Source organism: Carcharodon carcharias, chromosome 13, assembly GCF_017639515.1.
Source record: "Carcharodon carcharias isolate sCarCar2 chromosome 13, sCarCar2.pri, whole genome shotgun sequence".
Lineage (NCBI taxonomy): Eukaryota > Metazoa > Chordata > Chondrichthyes > Lamniformes > Lamnidae > Carcharodon > Carcharodon carcharias.
Window position 1 is genome coordinate 142767107 of NC_054479.1, and position 19475 is coordinate 142786581.

The window sequence follows — 19475 nt, forward strand, 5'->3', positions numbered from 1 at the left end:
GCTCTCGACGGGCATGTTTCCCGTGGGGGCTGGGGCCACGTAAACTGGGGTGGGTGCCCATCCTGCCATCTTCCTGCCCACCCCTGGGCTCGATCCCTTAATACGGGGGTGGCCAAGAGAAAAAATCTGCAGCCCACCCACCATATTTTAAGGGATAATTAAAGGTCAATTAGGCTTGTAATCCATTGACCTGATAATACGCTGCCCAAGCCATAAAACGCTTGGCGTGGGCAGCCTGGCGAGAGCAGGAAGCCTGTTTTTTTTAAACTTAATGTGTAAAGGGTGGGAAGGAAGCGGGGAGGGGGAATTGTTCTTTGGGGCTGCCCTTGGTGGGGTGGCACCTCGCTCCTCCCTTAAATTTAAACTGACCACCCCCCCCACCCACCACGTCCATCTCCCTAATCTAACCAAACCCCCTTGGCCCCAGATCCCAGAGTTACCGACTTCGGGGATCCATGGGCCTTAATCTTTCTTTCCCTCGGAGGTCCTGGCATCGGCCACTGACACCTCCCTGGCACTGCTGGGACTGATGGAGCTGCTGGCCAGTCTGATTGGCCGGCAAATCCAGAGGGCAGGACCTCTTCCCCAATGAGGGGTGGAAGTCTGCCACTCTGCCCTCATTAATCCACCCGCAGCATTTGATGGCAACAGAGGATGGGGGAAGGGTCGACATGCCGGCTTCACACGGATGTTGTTTCCGGGGGCGGGGTGTGCCATCTGCCACCTCCCCCTGTTCCCCCCCTTCCCTACCCCCCCATGACTCCCCCCCCACTTATTATGCAGTCCTGTAGTCCAATGGGGAAAGAAAAACTAACTCGTATGTAACTGAAAAAGTTAATTGTGGTTGGTTTCTTGCAATTGCTTAAAGAACTGTCCATTCTAAAGGGAGTTAGTTGTCTTGGCAAATTTGTCATAGTAATGACAAGTCATATTATTAAAGTGGATATGTGGGCTAATAATCAGACAGGTTCTACTTTGAATTTTCAGGATATAAACAGAAAGTCCACCAGTGTTGTGGAGTCTTGGGAAGGTACCAAAGAGCGACAGTCTTACACTCACATCATAACAAAGAATGCAGCTGTTACCTACACCTGGGCTTTCCAAAGATCAAGCTCTCCACAAGAGGTAAGTCAATACTGATTTTTTTCAATGCTTTTCATCCTGAATGAAATGGATTTTAAGTTGGACGCCAGAGAAAATGAAGGCGCATTTTAATCTGTCAAACTAATATTACAGGTCAGAAAGTATATGAACGATAATGTAAAGATTTACTCCATCACTGTAACCAATGCGGAAAGTGGCGTGGCTTCACATTGTCGTCCTTGTGCACTGGCCACTGACGAGAGAAGTTCATCCTGTGTGCCTTGTCCACCTGGGCACTACATTGATAAAAACACAAATCAGTGCAAGGACTGTCCGCCTGACACCTACCTCTCGGCTCACCAGGCTTACGGTGTGGAGGCTTGTATCCCCTGTGGACCCGGCAGCAAGAGTAACAAGGTCTGTATGTGTTTAACTGTTATCTTCGAGAGTGAGCAATTAAAACTGATGAAGTTAGGATAGTATTTTGGCAACTGTCTTGTGACCTTTCTGTTGTGTTGGTTATAGATAATCACTCCACCTGTCCGTCTCCATAGCTACACATCACTTGGTTTCACTCTACATGAAGCCTGCAATGGCTTTTCCTTCTGCCCTGTAAGTCACCTCATGATGGACCAAGACTCCAACTCTGCTCCCTTTTTTAAATCTACATTCTAACCTTTAGTGACATAATTCATGGAGTTAGTTTTTAACCATATGCCGATGACAAGTGGATCTACCTCTGTGCCATCATCCTCAATTGCTGAGAGCCACTGGGCTCTCTGACTATTTTGCTGCCTTTAAGCCCTGGATGATTAACAATTTCCTTCAACTTCACATTGGCAATACCATATCAATCATCTCATGCTAAAACCTCCACACTTCAATCATGTGCTCTGCCTATTTACTCTCACTGAGCCATACGATTGTGTAACTCTAGTGTATTGTTTGACCCTGGGCTCAGCCCACAAGCAATGTCAATTTTTACCTCTGCAACATCACTCACTTCACCCCCAAAGAAACCTCTATTCATGCCTCTTGTTGCCTTCAGACTCTGGTAACCCAATACTTCCTTTGTTTATTGTTATTCTTTCATGGGATCTGGGCGTCGCTGGCCAAGCCAGCATTTGTTTCCCATCCCTAATTTCCCTTGGGCTGAGCAGCTTTGCTAGGCCAAAGCAAAGGACAGTTAAGAATCAACCACACTTCTGCGGGTCTGGAGTCACATGTAGGCCAGACCAGGTAAGGATGGCAGATTTCCTTCCCTAAAGGACGTTAGGGAACCAGATGGGTTTTTACGACAATCAATGATAGTTTTCATGGTCACCATTACTGACGTTAGCTTTTAATTCCAGATTTTTATTAACTGAATTTTAAATTCCACCAGCCTATGTGGTGAGACTTTGTTGCCTTCTAAGCTCTGTCCTTTACACATTTGTGGGGACCTGTTGGTGTAATGGTGATGCCTCTAGACTAACAATTCAGAGACCTGGACTAGTGCTCTGGGAAAATGGGTTTAAATCCTGCCACAGCAGATGGTGGAATTTAAATTCAAATGAATAGATTTTTGCAGTTCCTTTGACAGTGGAGCTTTGAAACATATTCACCTTGATTCCAGAATGCATCCACAAATCCTCTGCCTTGCCACCTCTCTCCAGTGCCTACAGCTGTCTCCTCAAAGTCTACCCTTACTTCTACTTGCAGCGCACTTTGGCTATTTTTACCTGTTGGAACTACTTTTTGTCAATTTGTTGTGTAAATGGGTGTTCTATAATTGCAAGCTGTTGTTATAGAATCCCAAGCTGCTAAGGGCAATTAGGGATGGGCAATAAAAATGCTGGCCTGGACAGTGATGCCTGTGAAAGAATTTTTTAACAAAAGCTTTCTGTCAGAGGTGTGTTTCCAGGCTGTGTCCCACAAGGACACATCTGAAATCTGATTCATTGACTATGTAAATGCAAAGTGCGGTTTAACAAACTGGATGGTTCCAGGATTTGGGATTATTGGAGAGTTACTGAGAACCTCTGGGGTGCTTAAATCCTCTGCCACTCAAAGCGGTAAGATTATTATGCTGGGTCATGAGGACTCGAAAAGTCAACTCTTTTCTTCTCTGCCGATGCTGCCAGACCTGCTGAGTTTTTCCAGGTAATTCTGTTTTTGTTTTTGTTTTGGATTTCCAGCATCCGCAGTTTTTTTGTTTTTAAGATTATTATGCTACTGGTTTTGATCGCCTGTCAATACTAGCTTATTGAGTATTTAATATAAACCCTTTGCCAGACACTGCAGGTCGTTGCCAACTGTTGCCATTGAATATGGAAATTCTACCAGCCACAGGAGTGTTCGGGTTATTCCAAAATAATAGACATGTCTCCTTAATAAATTCACTATTCCCATCAGAATCTGAAATGTATTTGCCTCTCAATGCTTCTGTGTATGCTTTTATTTTTAATATAACAGCACTTGGACCCCAGCATGTTAACATTGTAAAGTGTTGGCTGAAACTGAAATTGGGACCTTGTTTACCCTAATGGGATGAGTCAGAAGGTTGGGGGTTCAAGACCCACTCTGGAGACTTGAGCCCAAAAGTGTAGGCTGACGCTCCAGTGCAGTTCTTGAGGGAGTGCCGCTTTTCAGGTGAAACCTTAATCAGAGGCCCCATCTGCCCTTTCACATGGACCTTAACAGGACCATGATATTACTTGGAAGAAGGACAGGGGAATTCTGCCCGTGTAGTGGCCTGGCCAATATTTATCCCTCAACCAACATCACAGAAAACTGATTCTCTCATCATTATCACACAGCTTGTGGGAGCTTGCTGTGTGCAAGTTGGCTGCCACTTTGCCTACTATAGACCAGTGCCTACACTGCAGAAATATCTCATTGGCTGGAAAGTTCTTTAGGATGTCACAAGAACAAATAGGAGCAAGTGTAGACCATATATGCCTGTCAAGCCTGCTCTGCTTTTCAATATGATCATGGCTGATCTTGGGTTTCAACTCTGCTTTCAACCCCATCTCCCTTGATTCCCTGAGAGGCCAAAAGTCTGTCTAAGCCAGCCTTGAATATATTCAATGATGGAGCATTTACAACCCCCTGGGGTAGACAATTCCAAAGATTCACAACCCTCTGATTGAGGTAATGTCATGTGGTCATGAATGGCTCTGTAGAAATGCAAGTCTTTTTTTACTGCAGCACCAGTAAATATGACTGTATTTGTGTGATAGTATGTAGTGCTGTGTCGTAATGTCACTTTAAAGCTTTCACCCTCTTTTAAAACAGGATCACTCGATTTGCTTCAGTGATTGTTCTTTTACACATTTCATGGAGAATCGTACTTTAGCATTTGAATTCAGCAGTCTTGCTGGTGTGGCTTCCTTAATGAATGGACCTAGCTTCACTTCAAGAGGGACAAAGTATTTTCATTTTTTTAATATTAGCTTGTGTGGGAATGAGGTAAGTTTTTTGTTTTGTGGAACTTTCAATTAACTCTAACCTATAATGAGGAAAGTTTGCTGAATGGCTAGCAGGGTTTCAGATTTGAAGCACTAAATAAGTAAAATCAAGAGCTTTATTACAAAAGTGAATGATTTGTTAATAACTTGGACTCTGCAGTTCCACTGTATTTAGCATCCAATGTCAGTGTAAACATAATATGCTCAATTCTAATTGAACAAAACAGTGAGTTTACATGGTTTTATTTTGTATATTAAAATCAGTTCACACCGAACTGTCAAAAGGAATTGGAATCTGCAACTGATTAAATTAGATTTTTATTATGTGCAGGATTTTACTCTTTTGTAATTAAAGTGCAGCTTAAATTTTATGGGACTACTTTCTGATTGATTTTTGGAAGGTCCACTGTTTGTGGGAGATTGCAGTGTACAATTTCGCTGCTGTTTTTTCTACATTACAACAATGACTATAATTCTGAAGTACTTTATTGAGTGTGAAGCACTTTGGGATGTCCTGAGGTTGTGAAATTTGCTACATGAATGCAAGTTCTGTCCTCCTGTGGTCACTGATGTGTGTGGAACATTAGAAAATATAGGGCTCAAACAGGGCTAAAGGCTCTGACCATTTCCATCCTAAATGTTGTTAAAATGATTTGAATGTCACAATAGGTATTAAGCGACAAGGCTTTTTTACCCCCTCAATGAATAAGACAATCCCTGAATTTTCTCATGTTGTTTTGACATCTTGCAGGATCTGCAGCCTGTAAAAGGCATTTCCTATAAAGTAGTTAGTTTTAAATATTAATTGAAAGTGCTGTGGCAATCCCTGAGCTGTTTGAATTCCTTTGTATCCTTCTAGGGAAAGAAAACGGCCATTTGCTCAGATAATGTAACTGATGTGACGGTACAGGATGTGCAGGGAGAGTCAAGTGAATTCAGCAATTCTATTGCTTCTTTTCTCTGTCAATCAACTATCATTCCTTCAGATGGGAGGAGCTTCCGAACTGCACTGTCTTCTCAGTCTATCAGCCTGGCTGATACCTTTTTAGGTCAGTTACAGTTGCGTAATTTTGGGGCAGATTTTGGGAAGTTCCTTTATCTGAATTTTAGAAAATGCTGCATTTTAATTTAATCTAGTGCATGACCTGTGTTTCTCGGTACGTGCTATAAGGAATACTGACACCTCAGTTGGAATCAGTTGACTCAGTTGGTTGCTAAAGGAGTTGTTATTTTCTTTTATTCATCCTTTTGCCTGTAATGCCCTACAGTGTTTGTCCGGAGTCTGGGTTGTTTGCAGCAACTGTTCCCAACTTGTTCCTGCAATGGACTTGAATAGTGGTTAATGGTTTTATCGTGCTTATATAAAATTGGAAAAAAAAATTTCAAAGTAATTTGAGTCAAAGATGATTTGAGTAGTTTTCCCAGGTAAGGGGAGGCAGGTTTGTATACAAGAAGGGAGTTAAAACCCTTGGCATTGATGTTAAGTTGAGATCCTGACACCATCCTGCCATCTTCGGGGTTAGTACGGGATTGAAGGTGAGTGGAGTACATATGAACATAAGCAATAGGAGCAGGGGTAGTCTATTTGGCCCCTTGAGCCTGCTCTGCCATTCATTAAGATCATGCCTGATCTGATTGTGTCCTCAGTGCCACTTTCCTGCCCATCTCCCTTGTCAATCAAAAATCTTCAGAGACCCAGCTTCCACTTCTCTCTGTGGAAGAGAATTCCAAAGATTAGCAACCCTCCAAGAAGAAATTCCTCCTCAACCCTTTCCTAAATGCGAGAGCCCTTATTTGAAACTGTATCTCCTAGTTTTAGATTCCTCCATGATAGGAAGCATTCTCTTAGCATCGGCTCTGTCAAGCCCCCTCAGAATCTTATAGGTTTCATTAAGATCACCTCTCATTCTTCTAAACTCCAATGAGTATCGGCCCAACCTGATCAACCTTTTCTCATATGCCAACCCCTTCATCCCAAGAATCAGTCTAGTGAACCTTCTCTGAACTGCTTCCAATGCAAGTATATCGTTCCTTAAATATGGAGACCAAAACTTTATGCAGTACTCTAGGTGTGGTCTCACCAATGCCTGGTACAGTTGTAGAAAAACTTCCTTACTTCTGTACCCCACCTCCCTAATAATAAAGGACAACATTCCATTTGCCTTTATAATTATTTGCTGTATTAGCATGCTAACCTTTTGTGATTCATCTACGAAGACTCTCAGATACCTCTGTACAGCAGCAGCCTATAGTCTCGCTCTTGGAAAAGATAAAGTTAGAAGTGTAGTATTCGATATAACTAAACTATACTTGGATGTCACTCCAAGTTATTTATTTTTAAGAAGTGAGAATTTAATGGTTTGGTTTTGTGGTCAGCAATGATCAAAGAGCATTAATCATTTATTACACTTACACGTGCTCACTAATGTTCTAAGGACTTTTCCACTGGAACTTGAGATGATCAGAAACCCGAGCAATGCAGTACCCACCACAGGGAGTCTGGGACCTGTGTGAACAGGGAAAGTAATAACCTGCCTTCTTAACCAATCAGATTGGTGAATTCTTACTGAATCACACTGTGCCTGACGAGGATGTGCTGGTTAGAATTTTAATTGAATGCCAAGTTGTGTACAGTAAATGAAATGAAGAGAGGGAAGGAAAGATGGAATTAGGAGAGATTAGAGTCACAGAGAAAGTAAAATAAAATGACATGTTTACATTTAAAAAAAAATCTCCAGCAACAATTAAAATCTGAAGGAATGAACTCCATACTTATTAAAGTTAATTTTCAGCATCAGAGGGGTTTGGCAGTAATTAAGCCTTAACAGACTAGTAAAAAATAATTGCTTAACTGGGGAGGTCAAATCTTGTTCTTGTGAATTTAGTCTGTACCTATCACGTAAATACTGAAACTTCACACTAATTCATGTGATTCAGTGGCGAGTCCTTTGATGTACAGACATAACGAAGCTTCTGGCGTAGGAGGGTAACCTGGGACACTAATTTCCTGATTCCCTGAATGTGCAGTTGCTGGAAGTTGCAGTCTGATTTATTCATTGGTTGCATTGAGCGCTACTAGACTCGTCGTTAATTTTACTATAGTTAGGAGGTCCTGTGTCACAGCGGCTAGTGTCTGAACCAGAAGCTTCAGGTTCAAGTCCTCCCTGCCCCCAGGCCACGGAAGGTGCATTGATATTGTGGCCAAGCAGGTGTGTAAATCCTTTCGATACGCCTATGGTAGGCCATAAGAGTGGGAGAGTTTCAGCCAGGACCATGTGGTAGCTACAGTGCAACAGGCACCGCCTGTTAAAAGATTCCGTGTGCAAGCTCTTGCCAAAGGCTGTACTCCGTGGCAGACATCCCCCTCGCTTCGAGGGACTGTGGGAGAGAGTTTTACTGCAAAGTCCAGACCAATGTTTTCTCATGCTTTGCGCTCAAAATATTTTATTCTGAAACTTATTGCGTTTTGCCAGGAGCTACTGTTGAAACATCAGTGCAGAATATTACTGCGAGACCGGACAAATTTCCTGCTTCTACAAACCACATTCCTAACATACATTTCTTCTACAAGTAAGTGGACTGCGTGTGATCGAAGCATTATTTAACTCATATGGTTTGATAGCTTTTGGGTCGGGCAATCTGTGACCGGGATTTTTCGGCCCCTCTGTGGCAGGACCCGCTGCGGCGGGCCAGTCAAAAGCCTGTTGACTTTCAGCGGGACTGGAAGACCCCGGTGGTGGGTGGGGCCAGAAAACCCCGGCCCATGTCTGATTTCCTACATGATGCCCTTCTGATTGCCAGTAACAACGCAATAATTGAGCGCTTCCCAGTGTGGAGAGGAGGGATAATACGTTGACGCAATCTCCAAACTGTTTAATTGCCTGCTTTTGGCTGTTTACTGACTGGTATTGGGGGCAGTTTGCTTGCTCAAAGGCATTGCAAAGGAGCATAGAGAAGAGTGTTTACATTACACGTAATGCATGAGGGTTATCACTTGTGATTGGATTTTGGTGTTTTTGGTAAATTTGTCTATGTAATTAGGGGGAGCAATATGATTACTGCCAGATAGAGAACCCTTTTCGTCTACCAGCATAATCAAGCACTCCAAACTCAAACAATCCACGTGCAAATCATTGTGTTTTCTGATTGAAATATGAGCCTGGATCCCAGCCTCGGACAATACCTTTTACTGCAGAGTGAGAAACCTTTTGTCTCTCACATTTGGTATGAGCCTTCCAATCAGTTTGAAGCTCATGGATTGTTTTGTGTGGTGTTCTTGTGCCAACTCTGGACAGGCCTAGTAATACCACGTAAGATTTTGAGGTGATGTTTGAAAGCCTTTGTAATCCCATTTATTATTGCAGGTCATCATTGTCAACAGCATCATGTGAAAATGGGCGTGGAACAGTTATAACAATGAGATGTAATCCAGGAAAGGTTGGCCATGGGGAAATTTCTGTACCAAGGTATTCACTGCAACTGCTGAATGTTGCATATATTTAATATGGTGTAATGTTAATTCTGTGAAACACTTAATAATGAGAGAATTTCTATGCACCAATTTACTTACCCACACCACAGTTGCTTCTTTCTAATAATGAAAAGCCCAAGCACCTATTCTCTGTTGTTCTCTATGTCTCTACCTCTCCCTCTTTCTGTCCCTTTTCATTCTCTCCCAACTCCCTCACTTCTTATGCATGCCTCTTTCTCCCTATCACCACCTTTCTCTCCCTCTCCTACTCTTTCTCAGTTCCTGTGTCTGTCTCTCTCTCCCTATATCTCTCTCTCTCCCCTTGTCTCGGTTGTTCCTTGTCTCTGTGCTCCCCCTATCTCTCTTTCTCTCTCTCTCTCTCTTTCTCTATCCAACTCCTGTTGAGAATACTCCATTATGGGTAATACTCTAGAATAAAGATTTCTATGACTTCATCCTAGAGTGTTCATTTAAGCCAACATATTTAGTTGGGTGTACTTAAATTGTTTCAGGCCATGAGCTTGTGTGTGTATGAAAGTTGTTCTAGCTCTCCAGACATCTCCATGTGACCATATCTTAATATCAGTTATAGGGATGATGCTGGAATTTAATCCAGGTAACATGGGTTTTGCCCGTTGCACCTGTGCCTACACCTGTTCCTATATTTGCATGTTTGTTATTCCCCAACAGGCTGTATTCCAAGGCTTACATTAGAATGTTTAGTTTACCAATTGGATTAATTTAATTTGCAGCTTTAAATATAATGCAATCATTGCAAATTTAACAGAACTAAATATACAGGAATTTATTCTCTGGTAGATTACTGGGAAATAACATTGTTCTTTGTACTTCATATTAATTGGAGATATCTACAATCGGACAATTAAGGATCATAGAATCATAGAATGTTTACCTTCAGCACAGCACAGGACGAGGCCATTCAGCCCATTCAGTCCCACTCCCTCACCCTTTTCACTTAGCCTTGTAGTTTTCTCTCTTCAGGTGTTTATCCAATTGTCTTCTGAAAGCCACATTGAATCTGCCTCCATCACACTCTCGGGCAGTGCATTCCACTTCCTAACCGCTGACTGCATAAAAAGAATTTTCTAAATATTGCCTTTTGTCCTTTAGTCAATCGCCTTAAATCTGTCCCCCCTAGTTCTCGACCCTTTGGCTAAGTTTCCCTTATCTACTCTATCTGGACCCTTTGAGATTTTGAACAATTCTATTAAATCCCCTCTCAACCCTTCCTTCTATAAAGAGAACAATCCCAGCATCTCCAATCTATCCACAGACCCTGAAATCCCTAATCCTTGCAACCATTCTCGGAAATCTTTTCTGCACCCTCTCAAAAGTCTTTCCACCCTTGCTAAAGTGTGATGCCCAGAACTGGACACAATACTCCAGTTGACGATCTTTAGATATTAAAGTTGTTTAAATATTTTTAAATACCGTTACAGATTCTGACCCTTGCTGAAGTATCATTTAATATTGCATGAGGGGCTGAAGAGAATAGTCCTACTTTCTGAAACCTTACTTTCATTCTATTTGTCAGTGACTAAGAAGTTTTATCCCGTACGGTGAATATCATTTTTGACAGAAGATTGCTTTACAAACCTCTGTACTTAGTATTTTTATTTGTCTTCTGGTGTTTGAGAGTATAGCCCTAAAATGATGTAGTGTTAAAATTGATGGACTGCAGGTATTTTTGAATTCTGTGATATAATTTAATATCTCCGTGAACTGATTGTGCTGACCTACAATGTGTGCGCTTTGATAAATGCAAGGGTGACAGGGTGGATGTAGAGAATCTCTTTGGGAGAATCTAGAACAAGGGTTAACTGTTTAAAATTAAGGGGTCACTCATTTAAGACAGAGATGAGGAGAAAGTTTTTCTCTCAGAGGGTCATGAGCCTTTGGAACTCTCTTCCTCAAAAGGCGGTGGAAGCAGAGTCTTTGAATATTTTTAAGGCAGAGCTAGATAGGTTCTTGATTAATAAGGGGGTGAAAGGTTATTGGGGTGGACAGGAATGTGGAGTTGAGGTTACAATCAGATCAGCCATGCTCTTATTGAATGGTGGAGCAGGCTCGAGGGGCCGAGTGGCCTACTCCTGCTACTAATTTGTATGTTCGTATGTCACTGTTTAAAAATCAGGGGTCACCCAGTTAAGATGGAGATGAGGCAAAATCTTTTCTCTGGGGGCCGTGAGTCTTTGGAACTCTGTCCCTGAAAAGGTGATGGAAGCAGATTCTTTGAATATTTTTAAGGCAGAGGTGGATAGATTCTTGGTAAGCAAGGGGGGTAATCGGTTATTGGTTGTAGGCGGGATGCAGATTTGAGCTTACTATCAGATCAGCCATGATCTTATTAAATGGTGGAGCAGGCTAGAGGGGCTGAATGGCCTATTCTTGCTTCTTGTTCGTTTGTAAATATTGAAATATAAAAATCCACATTTCACGAACTTTGTAAATTGTTATATTCAAAAGGTAAAGATATTAAGCAATGTGGGGTAAAGGCAGGTTCATGGCATTTGTTTACAGATCAGCACGGTCTCATTGAAAGGTAGTGGACCAGGCTTCAAGGGCTAAACTACCTCCTCCTGTTCCTATATACCATTTCAGGTGGAATTGACTTGTTTCACCCATGTCAAGGTCAGGGATGTCAGTCTGTAAAATGAAATACACACCAACCCAGAGTTGAGTAGCTTCAAGCGGTGACACATTGCTTCAGAAGCTGCTGTCTGAACAGAGAAAAACCCTGTTTATAAACTTGTGTTAGAAAGAAACTGTATAATTACAGACGGCGAGTATGATTCCTTCAGTTATTTTGAAGGTTAAAAAATGCCAAAACACATTGAGATGGAAACCCAAAAGAGGTAGGGACAGAAATGATGCATTTCAGGAAGGGATTTGAGGCAGGGACCGATCTGGTGGTATGTTTTTCTGGAAAATTTAAAATTTGTACATTTAGCAATTCTTTACCCTGACTCATGTCAAGGTTTTTACCTTCAGAATTAATATATTTTTAACTTATAAAGAAAGGAAAAATAATGTGACATTTGGATGTTCAACTGGCCAACCAAGTCATTACTTCCCCAGAAGTTACTTCAACAGTTGCTCTCTCTGACACCCAACCTCTCATTGTTTCAGTTCAGCCATTCCACTTTCCCTGGACACAATTAATGGCATTTTCCCCATTCAGTACACAGAGCCGCATCCAGCCCCCATCATCTTACACAAACACACTCTCCTCCTAAAACTCTTCCAGTTCTTATTCACACTCTTCTCCCTCTCTCCTTTCCGCCTCAAATAAATCTTCTTTAATCTTGATTAGCTCTCACTTTCATCACTACCAATTTCCTCTTCCCCTCTTCCTTTCATTAACATCTGTTTCTCCTTTCCCTCAGTCCTGCTGTTGCTGAGACTGGCCCCGTTTCTCCTCAGTATTGTTCATATCACCAATGAAGTGATTCTGGCGACTGTATACTTTAGATAAGAATTCCTGCTTTTGGGAGCATGCCCACCTGTAGAACCATAGAACTATAGAAAAGTTACGGTGCAGAAAGAGGCCATTCAGCCCATCATGTCTGTGCCAGCCAAAAAGAGAAAAAAGAAACTAGCCGCTCATTTTAATCCCCACTTTCCAGCACCTGGTCCACAGCCTTGCAGGTTACAGCACTTCAGGTGCAGATCCAGGTATCTTTTAAATGAGTTGAGTGTTTCAGCCTCAACCACCAACTTAGTCAATGAATTCCAGATGCCCACCACCCTCTGGGTGAAAAAGTTTTTTCTCTAGTCCCCTCTAATCCTTCTACCAATCACCTTAAATCTATGCCCCCTGGTAATTGATCCCTCAGCTAGAGGAAACAAGTCTTTCCTCTCTACCCTATCTAAGCTCCTCATAAATTTGTGCACCTCAATTAGGTCACCCCTTAGCCTCCTCTGTTCTAAGGAAAACAACCCCAGCCTGTACTATTTCTCCTCATAGCTGCAATTTTCAAGCCCTGGCAACATTCTTGTAAATCTCCTCTGCACTCCCTCCAGAACAATTATGTGCTTCCTGTAATGTGGTGACCAGAACTGTACACAAAATTCCAGCTGTGGCCTAACCAGCGTTTTATACAGTTCCATCATTACACCCCTGCTTTTGTATTTAATACGTAAAGGAAAGCATTCCATATGCTTTCTTGACCACTTTGTCCACCTGTCCTGCCACTTTCAAGGAACTGTGGTCATGCACTCCAAGCTCTCTCACTTCCTCAACCCCCCTCAATAACTTACTGTTTATTGAGTATTCCCTTGCTTTGTTTGCCCTCCCCAAATGCATTACCTCAAACTTTTCCAGATTGAATTCCTATTTATTGAATTGCTATTTCTCTGCCCACTCAACCAAACCATTGATATAATTCTGGAGTTGACAGCCATCCTCTTCACTATCAACTAGGTGGCCAATTTTTACAGTGTCTAGAATCTCTTCCACTAGAGATTGGAGCAATGCTATGAGGAAGACAGGCCCAGCCTAGCCATTCACTGTCACTTGCATGTAGCCGTGGAACTGAGGAAGAAGGGGCTGGCCTACTCTGATATTGTCAACATGCTGACTGAGGTAGAAACATTAGTGTGAATAGCTGCTAGTTGAAGAGCTGCAAGTCTGAAGTGTTGTGCCAGTTAGAGTAAAGCTGCTTCTCAATCCTGCGCGTGAACATTGATAATAGAGCATTTGAGGGATTTTATTTTCCAGTTCTAAAGGATGGAATTAAAAAGAAAATCTCTCGCATCTCTTCCTGCACTAGTGTGATTTCTTTTCCCAAGGATTTTGTTTTTCATTTTGTAGCTGTTGGTTGTCGAACTTAAGTAAATATGAAGATTACCCAGTAAGAGTAAAGTGCTCCCAGCTTTTTTTCTGGTAGACAGTGCTCTGTGTGACTGACATTTCCCTTTCTAAACCAGTGACTGTCCTGGTGGAACTTGTGATGGATGCACGTTCCTCTTTCTCTGGGAAAGTATGGAGGCCTGCCCACTGTGCACTGCAGATGATTACCATGAAATTGAAGGAGCTTGCAAAAGTGGACTTCAGGTATGTTGTATGAGTTTGTTGAATGCTAGATTATTAAGATGAATTGAATTTCTTTTGAACAAAATTGAATGTTTGCATTCTATGATAATTCCCCAAATATTTTATTATTTATTATTGTATTGAACAGTCTCATTAGAATTGGTTAAACTGTCTGAATAAAACTTTGGCTTGCAACTTGGATCTGAATAGCAGCTGATGTTACTACTGGACAAGTCAAATCCCAGCTTGATAGATCCTAACTTTTATTTTTTGTTTAGAAACATGGAGGGTGGCTACTGAACAGAGTCACAGGAGTCAGCTGATGAAATTTTAACAAAAGAATAAAACATGTAGTTAATAACAAATACTCCTTCATCCACAACTATACCTTTACAGATATATACAGATTCATAAGGATAATACAAGTTACAAAATCTATCTTATACTCTCATGATCACAATAAGTACACAGTCCATGTAAACCAATAGGCAACCTGTGGTCAGGCACATCACATTCTGAAAGCAAGTGACAGATGTCACTCCAAACAGATGCTATAGATCTCTCATCAACTCCTCCCAGATGTTTGTCACACCGTAAGCCAACCAGTCTCACTGAACTCCATCTTTCATATGAGGGTTTCCAATCTCCACTCTCGAACCCACTTTGGAATCTTCTCTCAAACAGTGCTTTCTCTCTGATGCCTTCTACAAGGGTCCACCTCCAGGGTTTCAAACTCTCCTTCTGATGTTCCTCAACCCTGGATTGCCACATGCATTCAGGTTTTGCCTTCCATGCGCTCTCTCTCAGATACACAGCCGTGCCAACAGGACACCACTGCTTCACATGCCCATAGTAAAGAGTTACAGACCTTCGGATCCTCTGGCTTCTCGCAAGCTTATTTTGCTTCAAGTCTGCTTCCTGCAGCTTTCTCTCTTTAATTTGGAGCCTTTCCCTCTGCTCTTAGTTTTCACTTCCACTGAACAGGACCTTTTCCAGATTCCTGTCCTTGTCTTTTGACTTAACTTAAAGGGCTTTTCAAAGGTTACAGGGAGAAAGCAGGAGAATGGGGTTGAGAAACTTATCAGCCATGATTGAATGGTGGAGCAGACTCGATGGGCCGAATGGCCTAATTTCTGCTCCTATGTCTTATGGTCTTATGGTCTTATGGCTTCTTTCTCTTTTTCCTTTAAGACCTGCTCCCTGCAGCTTTCTTTCCCAGTAGACTTCTGACAACTTGGCATCTCCCTTGAGGCCCAGAACTTGCTTGACATTCACTGTTACTTTAACTTTAGAGCAACTCATCTAAGATTCTTAGACTTACTTTCCTCAGCAATCTGCTAGTATGTCCAACTAGAGAGAGACTTAAACTGCTTCCTTCACCTTAGAGCACAATGAACAACTGAACTCAAACTGTTTTTCTGTTTTTTCTCCATCTTTGTGGGTCCCTCTCTCTGGATCCCTGTTGCTAGGCAACAGCACAGTTTTTCCTACCTTATGTTTGTTCTAACTTTACTTCAAGAGTCATGAAACCACATTAGAATGCAGGTACCTTTTAAAGTGAAATTAAAACTCAAGTTTGACCCCGTTTCTTAACACATAACTACAAATAAAAAATAAATTTAAACTTAAAGCTAAAACTCATTCCTAAACCCACAAACACAAATATAACCTACATAGAATATCTATTGTTAGGAGCCTGAGATAGATTATTTGATGGAGCAGAGGTTTTTCATAGATTCTGACTTGAATGGGATAGACCAGCATAAATTCTATAACGTGAATCAGTTTAACTAACAGCTGGATGAAGAATCTTCCTTTCTTAAATCTTCATAAACAATAGGAACATTTTTCATCCCAGGAGGAGAAAGGAAAACAAATCCCTTGTGGATAATATTTATCAAAGAGCCTCGATCAGTTTGGGGTAATCTTGGCGAGTTAACCATTCACCCAACCCAGTGTTTCTGTAAAATTCTGTTTGAATTGTGTTGGCTCTGAGAGCTCTGCGAGTGAATCAGTTCCTGTATTTAAGTTTGTAGGATTTCTGTGAAGCAATTTTGGGACATTTCTTTCTTATGTCAAAGGCACTATATAAACATAAGTTGTTGAAATTTTGTCCAAGTAACCGCTGGAATCCTCTTCAGCACTCAACCCACAGATAATCTTTAGATTCTTGCCATCTACCATTTTCCTCCTTAACCAATGTCTCAGGCTGTTTGTAGAAAAGGCATTGACCCAAGTTTCAGGCCCCAGACCCTCTCCATCGGGCGACTGCTTTCAGCATCATCATATCTCCCAACTTTTGCCTCAACCTGTCTGCTGTTGAAAATGTAGCCTCGCCTTTCTCACCTCCTGACTTGCTGAGTTCACCGATCGACTGAAATGATTTCTCACCCTTTACCCTCCATGAATCTCTCTCACCCAGAACTATTCTTCCAGCATTCTATTCTTTTTATCCACCACACCTGTCCTTATTGGCCTGAATTGGCTGTTGGTGGCCTGAAGCCTCAAATTTGCAATTCTCAACCTTGTTTTTACTTCCTTCCACAGCCACACTCCTCCCTTTCTCTGTACTCGCCACCAGCAGTGTAAGCCTTCCAAACTCTCCTTTCCTTTGGCTGGGAGCCCCTGGTAAATTCCCCTCCTCCTTTCACTTCACCTTTAGCAGTTGTGCTTTAAGCCACCTACACCCAGCACTCTGCAATCCTCTCTTACAGGTAAGACCCAAAACAAAGGGCCTTAAATATGAGGTAGTTACTAATAAATGCAAAAGGGAATTCAGGAGAAACTTATTTACCCAGAGGGTGGTGAGATTGTGGGACTCGCTCCCACAGAGAGTGGCTGAGGCCATTTCATAGATGTATTTAAGGGGAAGCTAGATAAAGACCTGAGAAAGAAAGGAATAGAAGGACATCTTGATGGGCTTAGATGAAGAAATGGTGGAGGAGGCTCATATGGAGCATAAGCACTGTTATAGATCTGTTGGGGAAAATAGTCAGCTTCTGTGCTGTATATTCTATGAGCCTAATTTTAACTTTGTATAAGTGAATGGATTTTGAGTTAACCAACCCCTGCACTTCTCCATCTCAAGCTTCTTAACTAAGAACTGCCTTCCTCTGCTGGAAAACCTATGTAATAACATCACCTGAAACCCTACAGCCACTTTGCTTTGCTTTTGGTTACATTCTTTGTTTTCAGATGAACTGGGCTCCTCAGCCCAGTGATGCAGTACTCCCCCACCTCACCCCTGCCACCCCTCGCCCCAAAACAATGGGAGCCATTGCTGAAGCTGAATCCCAAATGATTGCAGGGGATTTGCCTATAGCACACTCCATGAAGTCTATTCCCAGAGTTATTCACTCTCTTCTTAAAGAAGAACTTCTTGATGTCAGTCGGAAAGTTATGATTTAAGAGTTTGAGCCTGTGTTTCTCTCTTGTATTCCCACTGTTTATTTTAAAGTAGTATTTCCATACTATTTACTTCTAAGATTAACATTCAGAAACTGCCTTTCCATGTTGAAAGTCCCAATTCTTTCTAGCCTTTCCTCATAACTCACACCCCTGACTATAGATCAGCCCTGTGGCTCCTCACTGCTCTGGTCAATTGTCATTCTTGTATCTCAGAGACCAGAACTGGACACAGTGCTCAGGGTGCAATCTTTTTATTAATCATTCACTGGATGTGGGCATCTCTGGCAGGGCCAGCATTTATTGCCCATGCCCAATTGACCTTGAGAAGATGGGCCCTTTCAAAGGGCAGTTAAGTGTCAAGCACATTGCTGTGGGGCTGGATCACATGTAGGCCAGACTGGGTAAGGATGGCAGATTTCCTTCCCTAAAAGTCATTAAGGAATCAGATAGGCTTATACAACAAACTGGTAGTTTCATGACTGATACTAGCTTTTTATGGGATGGAATTTGAACTCACATCTCCAGTTTGTGTCCATGCCTCTGGTTTTTTAGTCCAGCAACTTAACCACTGTGCTACTGTATTCTGACCATGCACTGTACAGTTTGATCATCACTTCCTCAAACTAGTATTCTATTTGGCTTTGTAATTCAACTTGTCAGCTGTAGTGATGCCACAGTGGAAGAACTTCACTTGTTACCATTGCATTATACTGATAATCTGAGGCCAGTCCTGTGCCTTGGCTGCAGTCAAAAATCAGCTCCTTTGCCAAGATTTTTTTTGTGTTTTATTTCTCTAATTCAGAAATGTTAGTTTTGGGAACACATTGATGTAATTTTAACCTGATACTTTATGGATTTTTTAATACCAGAAGTCCACTTCCGTAAACTATCTCTTAAAATTCTTATTTGCATGTCATGAATCCCTCCCTACGATTGACTTACGCTGCGACCATCTTTGCTGTTTTCCATTATTGCCTAAGTCCTGCAGTACAACTCAATACATGGATGTGCACGACACACTGCTTTTGTTAGAGGTCATTGTGGAGGGGTCTGTGTCAGCCCTCCTCTCACCTGTGACTGAGGACTGGTTTCCTTGTGATTGCACCACAGGCAGGGGAGTGGCTTTGATTCGCAAAGTACAGCTGTTGTTTGTCACGGTAACCATAGCAACTTCCAGACTTTGCTCCCTATATTTTGCAGTTTGCAACATCATGGCAAGGGAGGAGGAGCAAGTGGGCCTTGAATCTGTTTCATCAAAGAGATTTTTGAGCATGTCAGCTTCCATCTGTTTACGCAGGTCGTTACCATCATCGAGGGAAGGGCTTGCTGTGGTCAACCTCAAAAGCTATGCTCTTCCAGAAAGAGATGATGTGATGTCTTGAGCCTTAATGTGTGTAATATACATTCTCCACACAAATTACCACACTTTAACCTGACATTGCAACCTAGCGTTTATTTATCAAGTGTCTATCAATGAGCAAAACTGCAATCTATATGTGGTTTCTAGGGTCTGGATACAGCATTACCAAGTGCCCATCTCACATATAATTTTCACATGTAGTTATTCTTGATGTCCTTATGGTGCAATTTTTGCAACAGTAATCTTCAACCCATTCATTCATTCCTTCAAAGCTTGAACCAATGGAAGTTGGATGGTCAGGAATGGTTTTCCTTTGTTAAAAGCTCTCAGTTGGCAAGGTTGAAATCCATTTTTCAGGAGCGAGGAAGACTGCCTGTGATAGGAAATCTCACATTTTTCCACAACAGTTTGAACTGTAAAAATGAATAACTTATTTCTCATTAAAGGAAACCGCTTACGTGTGGAAGGAGCCGAAAGTGTGCATTAAAGGTGTAAATCTTCCTGCAAAAAGTATCAGCAATTGTGAGATGATAGACTTCTGGCTGAAAGTTGTTGTAGGAATTGGAGCATTTACTGCAGTCCTTTTGGTAATCTTAACCTGCTATTTCTGGAAAAAGAACAAGAAGTAAGTTCACAAAATGATAAGAA

General features: G+C 41.8%; 1 protein-coding gene across 2 annotated transcripts in view; it reads left to right on the forward strand.

The window, feature by feature from the left end:
* The window catches only part of elapor2b (endosome-lysosome associated apoptosis and autophagy regulator family member 2b), a 108931-nt gene that overhangs the window by 79457 nt on the left and 9999 nt on the right, over nt 1-19475 (forward strand). For both annotated transcript variants that reach the window (XM_041202891.1, XM_041202890.1), the window contains 8 exons: nt 988-1125; nt 1237-1500; nt 4360-4533; nt 5392-5581; nt 8006-8102; nt 8897-8998; nt 13954-14080; nt 19274-19452. In XM_041202891.1, coding sequence (XP_041058825.1) covers nt 988-1125; nt 1237-1500; nt 4360-4533; nt 5392-5581; nt 8006-8102; nt 8897-8998; nt 13954-14080; nt 19274-19452 — 1271 coding nt within the window. The remainder of the gene's footprint in view (nt 1-987; nt 1126-1236; nt 1501-4359; nt 4534-5391; nt 5582-8005; nt 8103-8896; nt 8999-13953; nt 14081-19273; nt 19453-19475) is intronic.